The sequence below is a fragment of the Sturnus vulgaris genome, chromosome 23, assembly GCF_052056855.1.
Source record: "Sturnus vulgaris isolate bStuVul1 chromosome 23, bStuVul1.hap1, whole genome shotgun sequence".
In the NCBI taxonomy this organism is placed as follows: Eukaryota; Metazoa; Chordata; class Aves; order Passeriformes; family Sturnidae; genus Sturnus; species Sturnus vulgaris.
Window position 1 is genome coordinate 2,724,480 of NC_142265.1, and position 17,319 is coordinate 2,741,798.

A 17,319-nucleotide genomic window follows, 5' to 3' on the forward strand; every position below is an offset into this window, starting at 1 on the left:
TTGTTCATATTGAGAGGAGTCCCTCTCACTTCCCTTTTTGGTTCAAATTTGGGGGCTGTGTCTAATCTTGGCAGCCTGGGTGAGAGGAGACACCCTGAAGAACAGCTCCTTCAGCCCTCAAATATAAACTGCAGCTCTGGTGCCTCTCTTAAATGAGCTGCCTGGGCTCTTCAAACGTTTGAAGGGGTAAAGTGAGGTGAGAGTAGATCCTTCATGGGTTTTACACCACTTTAGTAGAACTCTGGAAAGCTCAAATACCATCCCGAGGTCTGCTGCATAATTGAATCCTACATGAAGGGGCACAACTGATACAAGATTTTTAAAAGCTCATTAATGGCTGAGGTCAGAGCTTCGGTTTTGGAAGGAATTTAGTCCCAGGTTCAACTTAGGCACTTAACAGAAGCAGAAACTTAAAATAGGAATCTTGGTACCTAGAACTGCTTGTGTAGCTGCTGGTCCAGGGAAGTTTGAAGCAATTCACTCTGAGATTCCAGTTTCTGAGAACTGAGAGGAATTCTGAGGCCCCAGAGTCGCTTGAATAAGTTCCCTCAGGTTGTTGGAATGAATCACCACCATAGAAAATTCCATCGAGATTTAAGCTCCTAAATGAGTGGGAAGGATGTGAGATGCCTGGACAGGCTAAGCTGTTTTCCCCTGGAAATGCAACAGTGGGATATATGTAAAGGGAGTCCAAGAGGTCAGCATTGCTCTCACTTTTCTGTCTAGTTCTGTCTGGAACATAAGGAGCTCCTGCAGGAACTGCATCAGGTGCTGAACAATAAGATGCTGAAAAAGCCACTGGGCACTTGGTGATGGTGTAATTTAAATACAAGCCTTGCACAGTGTGGGAGTTCATCATAAATCTAAACTTAAGACTTTAATTTGCAAAAGGATCTGCAAATCAGCTTTATATTTGTCCCCCTCCAAAAGCCATTGTATATTCCCTCTGTTTCACTCCTTGTTGAGAGTACTGAGATATTATACACAGAGAACTTTTTTCCCTTCACAGATAATAAACAGGTGCCAGCCAATATAGCAATGGAGCATCTCTTACTGAGACTCTCCTAAAATCTGTGCTCCATTCCAACTCTGACTACAGCAAGCTGATGCTGTTACCACTCCACAATTCCAGACTCAAGAGGTCACAAAACTTTACAGTCATTGAATTTGTCCACCCAGCCCACTCATCCCTCTTCTATCTTATGAGCAGGTGGGAAAACAAGCACAAAGAGGAGAATAATTGTCCCATAGTACACCAAAAAAAAAAAAAAAAAAGGTGGAAAGTTGGGAATTCAGCTCAGCTATTTGGACTCTGGGGAATGCTTTATCACTTGACTGCACTTCCTAGGTCCTGCAGCCAAAAGCCATGTGATTAGGACAGATTAGTTTGGGTTTGGGTGAAGACAGAATCTATTCCCTAAGTTTACTCCTTGCTGTGAAATAGCAAGGAATGAATGTACTGAATGCTGGTCTCTGACCTTGGTAATAAGTTGATTTAATTGGATTTGATTTTTCAAATGTAGCATCTCAAGTCAGCCAGAAACTCTGGAATTAGCATAGCACATCTCGGCACAGGAGAGATTTTCAAGCGGCAGAAGGAGATGAAGTCCGTGCCCAATGAATTTCAAATTACACTGAGGATGAACTCAGCCATATGCATGTCAGACCCACATTGGGCAGGCTCTGAGTGCAGCAGGCAGCACAGTTATTAATGGCTTACATTTGCTATTAGGAATGCAAAGTGGCTGCTTTGCACCCAGTTTGTTCTGATGTCTCCTCACATCAATGACCCATGTGACGGGTCAATAATTCACTCCATACACTCTGCAAGGCAAGAATGTCTTGCAAGTCAATTACACTCATAGAAATAATTAGGAGCACAAAAGTAACTGGAAGATTGGGTAGAAAAAGCCTTGCTGGTGAAATATTGCATATCCCAGGCAAAGCTGAGTGTTCCTGCCTTTAGATCTGCAGCTCATGCTCCCCAGCACTTTCCAAGGGCACTGAGCATGCCCCTGGCAGCAGGAAATGGCCTGAAAAGGGGCAATTTTCAGTGCCAGTATTTCAGGGAATAATCAGGTGTCCATGTAACTAAAATCTATTTTCTTTCTGCAGGAGATGTATAAAAAAGTAGGACATTAGGCAAATAGCTGCCTGCTGAGATCTGATCCTCAAAATTGTTCCTGAAATTTGTTTAGCCTCCATGGCATTAAATTGTAATAAATCCCAGGAACATTTTAACCAATCTTCTGGGCACAAGCAGACTCTAATCCACACAGACAAAATCGGCTTCATCAGACCCTGTACCAAAGAGCACAAAATGCCTTTCCCAGCTCTGAGCTCATCTGGGAAGTTCTGGAGCCAGGCTTCTCACAGCCTAAGTCTTGGGCTGAGTCTAAAGGCCATGGCAGGGGCTGCAGGCTGTGCTGTGGTGCCTGGAATTAGGGCTGTTATCCACAACTCCTCATTCCCCAGGGAGAGCTGATGGATGGAAATTGCCGAGATGAGATTGAAATGGGACTAGGTGTCGAAAATCATGGGAATCAGGCTCAGGAAGCAGGAACAGGACAAAACCCATCAGTCCCAGTGTGGAGCACTTTGATGGACAGGAATCCTCCCAGGCACTGCAGGTTTGGTGTCTGATGTGTGACTGTGCAGCCTGGACTGGCTAAGGTGCAGCAGCAGCCAGCAGGGACCCGACTGCCAGGGAGCTGCTGCACCTCAGGAGAGCAGGGCCAGGCAGCAAAAATGGAAAATCAACAGGTAGTGGCTGATGAGCTTCAGTGCCAGCTCAGCTCGTCACATGGGCAGACACATACAGGAATTCATAGGGCAGAAAACCTGTATTATCCTAAGGAAAAGTGCATCTGTTGAGGAATGCAGCTAATCCTTTCCCTTTTGAGCAATTCTGTGGGGTCACCAGAGCTTTCTTTGCTTTCTGGATGTACAGTGAGAATGAAGAGGTTGCATTCTCACCCCCAGATGTTCCCATTCCCATGTGTTCCCATTCCCTGACTTTGACTGCAGATGTCAGGGAGGGTCTTTATGCTTCTGAGGTGAAAAGCGAGTTCAAAGGCTGAAGTACAAATTCTATTAATGGAGAGGAAATCTGGAATGATGTTCTTTTCAACACATGTGCTAGGAAACTCCTGAATGAGAGGTAGGACCCATTCAGAGGAACCTAGCACATGATCATGAAGCACAGGGTCTGTTAATATTCCTGTCTAAGAAAAAGTGATCCTATGTACAAAAATTCGGGAAACAAGGACAACTTGATTACAAAACAAAGCCAAATCCAAGCAGCAGCAGAGCCAGGAACACACAGAACAGTAGCAGGAGAACCAAGTGTAGAAAAGCTCTCTGTAAACAATGCATTTGTGGGATTTACTATCAGAGTACTGTTATTTAATGAAGGGGATGAGAGGTGCTAAGTAATGAGCAGCACAGAACTCAGGCTGCAGTGCAGCCTTTAATCCCTGGCAAGTGAGACAAGCAGAGCTGGAAATGTTTCACACACAGCTCAGTGATGTAAAGGATCCAAGGGAAGAGCTCCACACACACTTTGATCTTGAGAGAAAGCCTTCCTCACTTTGCTCTGTGTTTACGTGAAGAAAGGGATAAAATGTGAAAGAACTTCCTTCTGTGGGAAACAAATAGCAATAAATTCTATTTATAGCCCACCAGTGCTCCTGAAAGGTCTCAGAATCCCTGACAGCTGTGCCCAGGGATCACTGCAGTTACTACTGAAGCAACTGTAGTACTCTAACAGGGCAGGGCAGTAAAATAACACCTGGTGAAACCCCAGCCTCAGCCTTAAAATAGCCTCACAGTTGCATGTAAAGTAGAGAAATGATTCTTATTTCCTTTGCAGACAGGGTCCAGGAGTTAGAGAGAGATGGAAACATTTGAGTGCACAGTCAGAGCCCCAGATCAACAACTGCTGTTTCCAGGCCAGTGAATCCTCACATGAACCATCCATCTCAGGGGGGCTGGGGGGTGCAGCTACCACCTCCCACATCCTACTGTACGTCTCCAAGTCTTTCCTCCCCAGCCCTGCTGTGTGGGAAGTGCTCAGGGGCTGGCATTCCCAATGGAAACCTGGCAAAGCAGGGTTTGAGCCTGGCTTATCCAGAGCAGTGTGACAGACCTCTCTGCTCTGCTTGGGTCATTGGCACCAAACCAGCACAGCACGGGGGGAGTTTGGCCACTTCAGAAACCAAAGTCACCTTGATAAGCACCAAAGGCTGGGCTGCTGGAATTACAGCCTTAGGTGAGGACAGTGCTCTTCACATTCCACCAAAATATTCCCAGTCTGACTGGGAGAAATGGCAGCAGAGCAGGGATCCCCAGGGTGCCCTTCACCCCAGGGGTACCTGCAGCTTCTTGGAGTCTGTATCCTAAAAACACAGAGCAGCTCTTCCTGCTGCAGTCCCACCCAAGGCAGGGCCTTATTTGCCTTTCCCTGACCTTGCTCAGTCTCACACACAGGGAGTATCCCAAGGCACATCACAGCCTGCCCAGGGGATGCAGTTTGGCCATGGCAGGAGCAGCCAGGCTCTTGGGTGTGTTCTGAGCACCCCCTCACTGTGCCTCTGCTCCAGAGCTGGAATTGGCTGCTCTCTGAACTGCTGTGGAGACACTTTATGTCAAACAGTTTTGCTGTCTTGTTTTTGTCCTTGTGCAGAGCCCAGGCAGAGGAGCTGCAATGCCCCCCCTGTGCCCTGAGAAAGCAGAACCCTTTCCCAGCCCACTGGGTTCTCTGTGCCCGGAGCTGGGGCAGAACCACAGCAATGTCACCTTAAATCCACCAGCTCTTTGGAAAGGAAGCCTGTACAGGAGCAGAGCTTTTATCTGCCAAGGCAGTGCTGGGGTATCCTGCCAGCAGAGCAGGGCTGGACCTGTCAGTGCTCACAGGTGGCTTTGCCTTGGCAAAGTCTGTCCCCTGCTGTGTCCCCAAGCCCAGAGCCAGCTGCCTGCGGGCTCCTGCAGCAGCTGGTGACTGACACTTGACATTGCCAGCCTGGAGAAACAAAATGGGAGTTAATGATTCAACCCCTTAAATGCCTCAGCAAAGAACACCAGAATGGGGAATGTGCAGAATTGGCTCACATGACTCTGCCCATTTCCCCTGTGGCTTTTTGGGGGTGTTTATGCAGCATTTGCCTTCCAGCCCTCGCTGCTGAGGGTTCACTGCATTCAGATCAATCCCACATGTCCAGGTGAGAACCCATTTCCATCTGCCCTTCTCACACATTCACAGCGCAGTCCTTTTATCTGGCAACACAAAGCAGAAGTAACTACACAAAACCTGCCTTTCTCCATTAAAAAATCAGCTAAAAGCAAAAGGCTTTTTGTTCAAGGCTTCTCAGCCCATCAAAATCAATTCTCTTAAAGTAGAACACAAATCTAATACAACACTGGGGTAAGTTAAATTCCTATTTTTTTTCTCATGCAGCCACAAGATGTCACACACTACTACAACGAGAATTATTTGTGGGGATTTTTTTGGCCAAATTAAAAATCCCGAAAGATATAATTTGCTTGAGGAATCATTTCTCCTAGACAGCAATTTCCTACTAAAACTTGTATATTTTCAGTGGAAACCTATTTGTCTGAAAATAGAAATTAGTTCTGTTGAGAAATCCTGCTAGAAAGAGTTCAGCTCCCAGTTCTCTGTGTCCAGAGGTAACGTCCCAGCATGGCTGCACCCTGATCTGGTGCCTGGGAATTCTCTGTCCCAGCAGAGGGGCAGTGGGAGGTTCAGTCCAGATGTGGAATTAACCTGGCACTGCAAAAATATCCAATAATGATGTTTTTGATGTGAAGTGATTGTTGCTGAGTGCTGGCAGATGGTTTTGTGCAGCCAGAGGTGTTTCCAGAAGGACACTGGGCCAGGACAGGAGGAAATGCTTCTGTTCCTCCACCAAACCCTTCCCAGTGTTTGTGTATGGGATGTGTCCTTTGCTCTCAGTCAGCTGAAGCCTTTAACCCTCCCCCAGAAAATGCAGCCCTGGATTAATTTCTGTGCAGCATTAATTACAGTATTATTATTTGCTAACAATGGCAGTAATGTCTTTATGTTGTAAATCCTTTATTTATACGTCTGAAGTAAATATTTTAACCTTTGAGGACCCCAAATGCTCCTTAGCTTTCAGGAAACAAGATTTGCTTGAGTCCCCAGTGCTGCAGTGCCTGTGCTTTCATTTATTCACTGGCCTGTGTTCCCATGAGGGAATTATTTCTTCCCCTCAGATTTGTGGGGGGAACTGCAGCCCAAACCATGTGTACAGGGCACAGCATTCCTGGGTGGAATTAGTGACTGTTTGTTATCACAAAAATATGATTGAAAGGTGGCTCCAAGGGGCACCCAGGTCACACTGGAGCTGCTCAGCAGCAGCACATCAGGTGCCAAACCCTACAAAACAGGTACAAGGCACAGTGAGAGGATCTCATGTCAGGCAGAGGGGCAGAACCCCCCTGGCAGGGCAGGGCAGGGCAGGGCAGGGCAGGGCAGGGCAGGGCAGGGCAGGGCAGGGCAGGGCAGGGCAGGGCAGGGCAGGGCAGGGCAGGGCAGCACTTCTGAGGGTTCTGAGTCCCTTGAGCAGGCAGCTCCTGTAGAGTCCCTACACCCCACAGGTGTCAGAGCTGGCATGGCTCTGTTCCTGAAAGCCAGGGCATGAGCAGGGGAAGGGAGGGGACAGTGCATGTCCTGGTTATGTCCCTGCTGGGCTGGGCCAGCCCTGCTTCAGGCAGGTCTGACACTGGAGGATGGAACCTCCCCCCTTCCCCCACCTAAGGGAGACAGTTTGGCACTTCGGGGTTTCTTCACTGGGTGCTCTCACAGAAATCTGGGGTGGGAAACACCTCTTCTGAGGATATCCCATTTCCCAGTGGATGTTATGGGTATCCCATTTTTCCAGTGAATGCTATGGATATCCCATTTCCCAGTGGATATTATGGATATTCCATATTCCCAGTGGATGTCACAGCTGATGCCCAGCCCCCAGGCAGGCAGGTATCCCTCTGCCTCTCCTGCATGGAGAAGGGCAGCTTGGGCACCTCACAGTAATTCTGTTTAGCAGGAGAGAGGGCAAGGCAGGGGATAAGATCCTTTGGGGTATCCACTTGAAATTCCACTTGGGCTTTAGGCAAATGCAGTCACTTGGGCTGGAGCTGTGCCAAGGCTCCAGCTTAGCACTGAGCCGGATGGAAGGATCACATTTCCCACATGGAACTGGCATTTCAGGCGACACTCCGGAGGCACAGCCACAGTGCTCAGTGCTCCAAGCTGCTGCCAGGGATAAATATTCCATGGTGACACTGCCAGGGCCAAGAAGGAACCTTGCCAGTGCCAGCAGGTCTGGTCCCTTGGCAGATGTGTCCCTCAGGAGGATGCTCAGAGCATGGCTCAAAGCAGGTTCTGTACAGACAGACCCCAAGGCCAACTGGCTGCTTTAGGGACCTCAAATTTCCTTCCACTCCAAATTGATCCAGCTCTCTGTGACAGTCCTTGATTCTGATTTTGATATAAGAAACAAGACAGAATGATGCAACTGCTATCCCATCCCAACAGGCTCATTCCTGCTTTCCATCCCATCCCAACAGCCTCACCCCTGCTCCCCATCCCATCCCATCCCATCCCATCCCATCCCATCCCATCCCATCCCATCCCATCCCATCCCATCCCATCCCATCCCATCCCATCCCATCCCATCCCATCCCATCCCATCCCATCCCATCCCATCCCATCCCATCCCTCTCCTCCCCAAAGGGCTCACTAGTGAAGCAGCCAGCAGATAACACACCATGAGAGTAAGTGTTAGAGTTTGCTATTCTCATAAAAACGGATTTGATAAGGTATTAGGAATTGGATATTTCACATACTTTGTTCAGAGAAAGTTCAACAAAAAGAAAAACACAGAAAGGACTGAAAAAGATCTGAATTTTGTAAAGAACTGAACAGGACTGAAAAAAAATATAATCCTTTAACTCTGTATCCCCTTTCTTCTACCTAAGCTGCTTAGAACTTCCTCTGAATCCCTAACAAAGATGTATTTCTACAGCAGAGTGCAGGCTCAGGGAGCTGCTCTGTCTCCCCCTAATGATCCTGTAGTGCCAGCCTGGCTCCCACCCCCACTGCTGCCAGGGAGGGAGGGAGTGTGGAGCCACAGACACCAGAATTCAGGGAAAGAGCAGGAGAAGGAACCTTGTTCTTGTCAGGCCCCATCAAACATTCAACACCTCTTCCTTCTTCCCCTCTGATCTTCTCAAGGGCTGCACGTGGCTGGGATTAAAGCCAATTCCATGGACTAAAACTTACTCAAGGAACAATTGAATGTCATTATCTCTCACATCCAAAAATTTTCAAAACAGACCAGTTGAAAGGAAGTAAGAGCAAAGAGATGTTATTTACTCCTCAATAACATTCCTGAGGGAGCAGAGAGCTCCAGCTGCTCAGGAACTGCAAGGATTGGTGTCATCCACTTGCAGGGCTGCAGAGAACAGGCAGAAATACAGCTCTCAGATATTTGGGGTGGAGGCACTGCTGGAGTGCTTGGAAAGCTGAGGATGGAAACATGGAAGTTTCTGCTTCCTCTGGTGATCCTCTTGGGAAATACAAGACTGGGCCAGGGAAGTGGAACCTCCTTGTTTCCACAGCTAACCTTGACAGGTCATGTTTATTCATGGAGTTTTAATTGGTGAATATCCCCCTGTGAAGGAACTTGAGCAGTGCACCCTCTATAAACACTTCATGCCTGGGGACAGCAGCACCTTCCCCACATCCCACAACACAAAATTCCACACTCTAGACAGACAGCAGTGCCCTGTTTATTTGGGCCCAACAGGAAATATATCCTGGTAAACATTAGCTAGGATGTAGTTGGACACCTTTGCTGATGTGAATTAAAAGGCCTTTAATTGCTGTATTATATAACTTGCTTTATATAATCTTCTCCAGACAGTCGGTGATATACTCACAGCATGCTTATCCAGGAGGGAATTTTTCTCCTGCTGAAGCAAATCAACACATTTCAGCTGTGTGTGGGGGCAAGGGATTTGTTGAAAGGAGAATTCCTTTGTCATCCTGCCTGAAGAGAGGTGTAATTCTTCTGCCTCTTTGATCTGCTCGGGGGTAGCTTAAGCAGGGCCTGTAAAGGAGCCTCAGAAGGGACCATGGGTGATTTAAATAGGCAGGGGGAGAATGGTGGAGCTGGGGACCTGTTTTCAAGGATCCAGGCTGAGCATCTTGTTCTCAGCTCTTTTGTGGTTGTTATCTCTCCAGTTGCATGTCCAGATCCTCACTCAAATTCCAGCAGGTTTCCAGTGGAGGCTGGATCAGAACTGTGATTTAATTTATCATGACCCCTGCTGTGAGGACATGGGCAGATTAGAAACCAGAATTCCTGCAGATTTCTCCCCTTCCCACCTATTCCCTGAGGTTGGGAGCCTCTCTATGCCCAAGGAGTGCATGTGCAGCTCACCATGTACAAGGTGAGGCATCTCAAAATTTCACCCTGCCATTGTTCACACTCCTGCAGAAAAGGACAAAATGAGCACAAGAGCCAGCTGAAGTTAGGTGCTTTTGCACAGTAAGTCTAAGTCCTGGAAAATTTCTTGGAATAATGTGTTACACAGGAATATTTTATTTCTGCTCAAGCTATGCATTAACATGGACATATTAAAAGTGCATCAGGAAAATACAAATTGAGAATTGTTCAGGAAGATGTGACCTCATTCCCCTTTTCTCAAATACAGGTTTAAAGTTTAACCTCTCTCAGCTCTATTTGCAAGCAGTAAACGCAACAGCAAAAGGGTGAAAAGGTACAGTACAAAGTGACCTTCATTTCTTTCTTTTATTGAGCAGGGGAGGAAGGTGATTCAGACCAAGTGCAGAAAGAAGGCAGCTGTAAGAGGCATAGAAATAAGTTTATTCTTAGGGCTGCTGATACTAACAAGGACATTAAATAATAGAATTACTTCTGCCTTTACAAAATGCAATTAATTTGTACCTAGACTCCGTCCTTGATAATTTAATATTTTCTCTTTGCTACTGATTGACACATGTGAAGGTGTTTTCTGGTGCCTCTGACTGGGTCTGATGGGAGAATTACTGCTTTAGCCAGCTGAGACATCAGGCAGCTTCTCTAAGTTAATATTACAGGGCAAAGGGACAATGCCAAACAGCAATTCTTGACTTCATAAAGCTGTTGTGGTGGCAAGGGGACCCTCAGAGGGGGCACTTTGTCCTCTCTAGTGTCAGCTGCACAACTGGCACACACACTTCTTCACTGTTTCAATGGCTACAGTTAAATGAGACAAATTTCACAGTAAACTCCCAGCAGTGTCTGACTGCTCACTTGGGATTATCCTCATTTTGGATATATGACATTAGACCTTAGGAGAGGTAACCAGCTCTTGCCACAGTTACTTAAGCACATGAAATCAAGCAAAATATGGGCAGTCCACTTGCCACCAATTTGAGCCCAAGCATTTTTCTGCTGACCAAAAGGAAGCCTGGGAGGGCTGGTGATAGGAGCAGGGTTGGAGATAAGGGTGTAGCATCTTTAGCTTGCTCTAACAAAGTCATTCCTAAGGCTTGTTTTACTGTCCCTTCCTACTGGGAAGGTAAAGCAACAATAGAAACACAAAGCCCTCGATTTCTGATTCCAGGTGAACTCACAGGTTTTCCCAAAGGAAGCATCCCCATGGCAGCTGCAGGAACCCAAGCCTTCACTCTGTGTGGCTGGGGATTCTCCTCCTCAGAACACCCCCGTGTGAGTCAGCACTGGGAATATTTTCCCCTCAAGTTCTTACTTTGTTTGGAAGCTGCAGCATTTTGCCCCAGGGCACACGATCACAGCACACAGCTCATTCAGCCACTCCAGCGGGATTTTGTTCAACAAAAGCTAAATAAAAAGGCACACATGGATCCAGGGCAGGCTCACTGTGCACTAATCCAACATCCTTTCTGGCAATGAAACACATTTTATGCTTCAAGGCTGATAAACCCAGAAATCAATTATTTCTAAGAACTCCTAAGTTTTGGGTCAAAATCAGGCCCTAGGATGGTCCATGAACATCCCAGGCAGTGCCTGACTCTGCAGGGCATCAGCCTCTCCCCACATCTGTGTGTCTGAGCAACTCCATGACTGGGAATTTTTCAGATGTAGGTTGATCCAAATTCCAGTCTGAACACATCTGCAGCATTTTCTCCATCAATGATTCTTATTTCCTGTGCCTCTGGTTAGCATGGTCAATCATAAAGGACAAAATAGGAGGGACACAGAGCTACACCTTCCTTTAAAGGATAAGTTTCAAAATCCATTCTTAGCCTTAGCATCACCTTTGTGGTGAGCAAACACCCAAATTTCCTGCTGGAGTTTAATCTTTTCTTTTGTTCTCACTTAATAATCCTATTTGAGATGCTAGTGTGATTCCAGGGTCTGAATTTCACACATCCAAACCCCATCTCTAACCACGCTAAAAATAACTGTGTGTCTGGCCTTAATAAAGCCTTCTGCATCTGCTCCCCTTTGTCCCTAAATTTCCTATCCACATTTCATCCAGGGTCTCCTAATGTCGAGTTACACACAAAACTGCATCAGCAGGCCAGGATTCATCTCCTAAATGGCAGAAAGTTCTCCAAACTCTGCAGGTTTCCCCACACATGCCCACGATGGAGTTATTGCTGCTCCAGGCTTCACTTACACAACAGAGCACAGGACAATATTAACACTTGACTGACTCAGAGTTTATTGAGCAAGCCTAAATGATTATTTTTTGCTGGAATGCTCCTTAGGCAAGGAACCCTGAGTTTCCTCACCAGCTTACTGGAACTCTTCCCCACCAACTGTGGGAAAATATGCAAATTATATAACTTTGTCCTGAACAAGCGTCTTGAGCTTGTGTCAGAGTTTCCCCCTGGCCTGCAGGCAGAGATTTAACCCCGCTGGTGGTTCTCTGTCCCCCTGCAGAGCACTGTCAGCAGCGGGGATGTTCAGCTACCTGCGGGAACGCTTCAGCAGCCACCTCCGGGAGCGCAGCCGGCGCCGCGCCAGGCTCGTCTCCAAGGATGGAAGGTGCAACATCGAGTTTGGCAACGTGGAACAGTCCAGGTTTGTCTTCCTGATCGACATCTGGACAACCATCCTGGACCTCAGGTGGAGGTACAAGATGACCATCTTCATCTCGGCCTTCCTGGGCAGCTGGTTCCTGTTTGGGCTGCTCTGGTACGTCGTGGCCTACATCCACAAGGACCTGCCCGAGTTCAACCCCTCCATCAACCACACCCCCTGCGTGGACAACATCAACGGCCTCACCTCAGCCTTCCTCTTCTCCCTGGAGACCCAGGTGACCATCGGCTACGGCTTCAGGTGTGTCACGGAGCAGTGTGCCACCGCCATCTTCCTGCTCATCTTCCAGTCCATCCTGGGCGTCATCATCAACTCCTTCATGTGCGGGGCCATCCTGGCCAAGATCTCCAGGTCCAAGAACCGGGCCAAGACCATCACGTTCAGCAAGAACGCCGTCATCAGCAAGCGTGGGGGGAAGCTGTGCCTGCTGATCCGCGTGGCCAACCTGCGCAAGAGCCTGCTGATCGGGAGCCACATCTACGGGAAGCTGCTCAAGAGCACCATCACCCCCGAGGGCGAGACCATCATCCTGGACCAGGTCAACATCGAGTTCGTGGTGGACGCTGGCAACGAGAATCTCTTCTTCATCTCGCCCCTCACCATTTACCATATCATAGACAAAAACAGCCCCTTCTTCCACATGGCAGCAGAAACCCTCCTGCAGCAGGACTTTGAGCTGGTGGTGTTTTTGGATGGCACAGTGGAGGCCACCAGTGCCACCTGCCAGGTGAGGACGTCCTACATCCCCGAGGAGGTGCTCTGGGGGTATCGCTTCGCTCCCATCGTGTCCAAGACCAAAGAAGGGAAATACAGAGTGGACTTCCAGAACTTCAGCAAGACAGTGGCAGTGGACACCCCTCACTGTGCCTTCTGTCTCTACAATGAGAAGGAAGCCAAAGCCAAAGAGAAGAAAGGTTATGACAATCCTGGCTTTGTCTTGTCTGAAGTCAATGAAACCAGCGACACAAAAATGTAGTGCCAGGTATTCGTGGGACTGAGTTTTCAGAGAGAATGAAGTCTTGAGATGATTAATAAATAATTCAGTAAAACAAAACAAAAACACAGGTTTGGGTTCGCTCTAACCCAGCATTTGTTTTCTCAAAAGCCTCCAATCAAAGAGGAGCAGCAGACCAGTGATCATTATTTAACTACACTATATATATTTCACAGAATTTATATTTTTATATATATGGGACATTTAATGAAGCTGCTATGTTGGAATGTCCAACTCACCGAAGTTTTCAGGGGCATGCAAAGGTGAGCCTGAAAAGATGGAAAGAAATTTTAGGACGTTAAAAATACATGGCTGCTGGAAGGGGAATGTGAAAAGGTGAGACAGAAGGCAAAGCTAAGGAAACCTAAGAGACTTAGGAGCCAAAACCTCAAAACAAATTCTGGTTGCCAAAGTCCTCTATGCAAACAGACACTCTGGCCCTGCAACTTGAGCACCTTTGAATGTTCTGAAACAATTCCTTCCCTCTTTTCTTTGGGGCTGCTACAGCTGCAGGACAGAGAAGTAAGGGATGGGACAAGCTTAGGAAATGGACAAGACAGAGCTTGGGCCAAGCTACTGCATCTCCAACTCCAAAATGTGACTTCTCCCCTCTGGAACCCTTTGATTCTTTTCAGGGGAAAAGAGCCAAATGGAAATGAAAACTGGAAAACCAAGGAGAAGCCGAGACCCACTCTGGGACAAAAGAAATTTTGCAGCTTATTCCCAAGTGCCCCAGCCTTCAGCTGCTCTTCACTGCCCCAGGAGCTGCCTGGATGGGGAATAGGGAAACACGTGAAGACAACTCTCCAGAAAGGTGGGGAGATGGAGAACACATTGATTCCTTCACACCTGGCAGAAAGCACTCCACTGGGAGAACAGAGGAAATTCTCAGCTCTGGATGTATCCTTCCAAAAAATCCCCAATGCAAACTGAGATTATCTTCCCCTTTGAAGCACAAAGGTTTTGTTCAAACAAAAACACAGCCCAGGAGCCTCCTACCAACATTTGGCTTCAGATTGGGTTCCAAACTGTTCATTTCCCCACAGCCAAACGTGCATCCCTACAGGAAACAAGTTCTGCTCAGTGGGAGCTGAGTAGTGCTCAACATTTTCTGGGGATGATTTTTGACATAAATGCAACAAGAAGCTTCAGTACTTTTTAAGTGAATTTCTGCTTTCTCACAGTCAGGTTTTTTCTTCCCCAATTCATTCTGTTTCTGAGAGTTCTAGTGGCAGACCAAAGAGTTTTTGGGAACTCTTCCCAGTGATGTAACTCAGCTCATCAATTTTCAATGCTGTGGTAAAATGGAAATAGTGTTAAAAGCTGCTGGACTAAGTGGTTTTAAAAGAAAGGGAGAATTCAGCAGGTCAGATGATGCCAAGAGAAAGTTGTGCTGCAAATGAGCACGGTGTGAGTATGGAAATCAAATTCTGGGAGCCAGGAGTGTTCAGGTCCCAGTCCCAGTGTGGTGTGAACTCCTCTCTTGGGTCAGAACAACTCAGTTTACTCTGCATGTCTGATTTGCCATCTGTAACACAGAACATAAACACTGACATTGTACAGAGAGCGATGTTATGAACAATTATGTCACTAAAGCACTTTAAAAACCAATTCTCAATCTTTCCTCAGTGCACCACTGTCACACCTTTCTCCACCTCTGGATGGAAAGGTCGGCACACAAAGTTCTGCTCTCAGCACACATGAGAGCTACCAAAAGTGGCTGCACCAGGCCAGAACTGTGAAAAGAGAAGCAGGAGTGAGACCCTTGAGGTAACTCACAGACACTGCCTGATATTTTAATTGTGCTGGATTGCAGCCTTGCAAACCAACAGTGTAAAAAACACTTTACAGTTCCAATCACCACAGCACCTTAATGCCCCTCACATCATCAGCTTGAAGGACAGTTTTGACCCCCCCAAAAAAACATCAAGAAATCAGTGGCCAAGCACAGAAATCTCGGAGGGAGCAGGGAAGTGAAATGATGTGTCCAGAGTCCCAGAGTGGTCTGAAAAAGCAGCCAAAAGGCTCCTCCATCCTTCCAGAGCTGCTGCTGCATTTCCTCCCAAGGCTTCCTGTACAGTTCTCTGGGTGTAATGCCCCCAGAAAGTGGCACTGTCAGGGCTCAAGGCTTACAAGCTACACCTCTTACACCTCCAAGAAGATCAAGATGCCTTTAATAGAAGCAGAAAATGTGTCCCCACTGGACAAAAGTAGCAAGTCCAAGGCAAATCCATTTGAAAGGTCAAACCTAGCAGGGCAATGAGGAATCAGGGAATATTCCTGCTTTAAGTACAGGTTTGGGATGTTAGTGCTACTGGGGAAAATAAACCAAACACTGCAGTGCCTGTCCAAGAGGTGGTGCACACCCTCCAAAGCTTAGGGGGTCCCTAAAAAATGCACTTCCAGTACTGCCCTTGGAAAGCCTCATCAAAATCCTGAACCTCAGAGTTCTTGCTGAGGCAGTGATGGAACTCTTCACCCTGTGTCTGCAGTGTGAGCGTGGGGATGTGTTGGTCCATTTGCAGGAGTATGAAGTGCTAGCACAGCTCAAAGAGAAGACACCTGAACCCCTGCAAGGGTGTTTGCCTGGTGCTCCCCTTCCTGACAGTCACACCTGCCTGGGAACCTGCAGCACAAGGGAGCTGCACCAGGAAAAGGACAGCTTTGATCTTTTGTGTGTTTTGGTGTTACTGGAAGGGAACCAGGAGCAGAGGAAATTTGGGGGATGGATCCAAAGCTGACAGGGCCATGGCTGAGCTGTCAGGCTCCCTTAGAACGGGATCATACTGGGAGCTGACCGGGAATCCCAGAGTTAGCCTCTGCTGGTTGTCACCCCAGGAAGCCCTGCCAGCCCCACAGCAGCAGCAGATAGAGCTGGGGCAGAGCCCAGCAGCAGCACAGCAATGAGTGGAATTTCCTCTGGCTGTCCAGGGAGAGCTGTTTGTCACTGGGCAGATAAAGGTCCTGCCAGGAAGGAGGTTATCAGGGACAGGCCACTCCAGAGGAAAGCTATTTTGGGGGCTGTCACCCCTGCTGCCATTAAAAGAAAGTTCAGTTAAGAGGATGAAAATAAATTTAATCTTGCTGAGCAGAAGTGGCTGGAGGGAGCCACAGAGCTGATACTGGAAGACAAAGGATGGGTTTGGGTTCTTCCCCCTGACAGGGCTTTGCTGCTCCAGCTCTGCCCAAGCCTTGCAGGTCCCTGCTCCCTTGGCTGCCCATCCTGCCTTTGTCCCACAAACCAGGATACCCCATCGACAGCCTGGTCCTTATGCTGCAAAGGTCTAAGGAGAAAGTCCTGCCCCTTCAGGAGAGCAAACAGACCATTCCTGCTGGATTAAGGCCTAAAGGATTTCCCTGGCAAAGCCAAGCAGCCAGGCTTGGGAACAATGTGTCTGCACTAAACTTAATTTATCTTCTCATTTCACAAACAACATGTTTCTTCTACTGTATTTATTTTAAACATTCATTCAAGCTGTGCATAATATTTCAATCATTTTGAAATAGATTTACCCTCCTGCTGGCAAATGAATAAGGCATCCTGCTGACTGCTGGAGAAAGGGCCATGAATTAAAATAACTGCTTCTGGTAAACTGACATGTGCTGGTTTGCTGTCTGTCTGCACACATGCTCTGGGAGGAACTGGTGAAAAGACAACTCTAAATAATAATAACAACAATAATAATAACAAAAAACCCTGGCACACTGTTCAGACGCTCCCAATGGCTTGCACTGCTGGCTTGGGGCAGCCCACTGCTCACAGGCTGCCAGTGCATGCCTGGGTAGCTCCTGCCTGTACACAATTCCCTGGAAACTCTGCTGTTCACCCACAAACGAGTCAGCAGTGAGCAAAGACACCAGAGGCAGCAGCTGAAGCGTCCCATCCCCTTCCTTCTCCCCAGGCTGAGGTGGTCACACCTTGGGAACAGCCAGAATTTCTGCCTCATTTTCCCCCCCAAAATCACCAAATCACCCCAGCCTTGATCCATGGTCATGGTGCTCGTCCAGCTCCTACTCTCACAGGAGCAGGGAGAAAACAGCACCAAGCCAGGAATGTGAGCAGAGAAAGGGAAGCAGAGGGAAACTGTGCAAGATCCTAAACCCTTTGGTGAATTCTCCTGCTCCAGCTCGAGGAGCTTCTGACACTATCAGCACTGGCCCTAAATCACATTTACCCTGTGACAGCATCAC

General features: G+C 47.7%; 1 protein-coding gene across 1 annotated transcript; it reads left to right on the forward strand.

Annotated features, from left to right (window-relative positions):
• Positions 1-11,962: 11,962 nt before the first annotated feature.
• Positions 11,963-13,110, forward strand: KCNJ1 (potassium inwardly rectifying channel subfamily J member 1). The gene has a single exon (XM_014891116.2). The coding sequence runs from the start codon at positions 11,995-11,997 to the stop codon at positions 13,108-13,110; it is 1,116 nt and encodes a 371-aa protein (XP_014746602.1). The 5' UTR covers positions 11,963-11,994.
• Positions 13,111-17,319: the final 4,209 nt, after the last annotated feature.

Coding starts and splice junctions, on each gene's coding strand:
- KCNJ1 (XM_014891116.2), top strand. CDS start 11,995: ATGTTCAGCTACCTGCGGGAACGCTTCAGCAGCCACCTCCGGGAGCGC.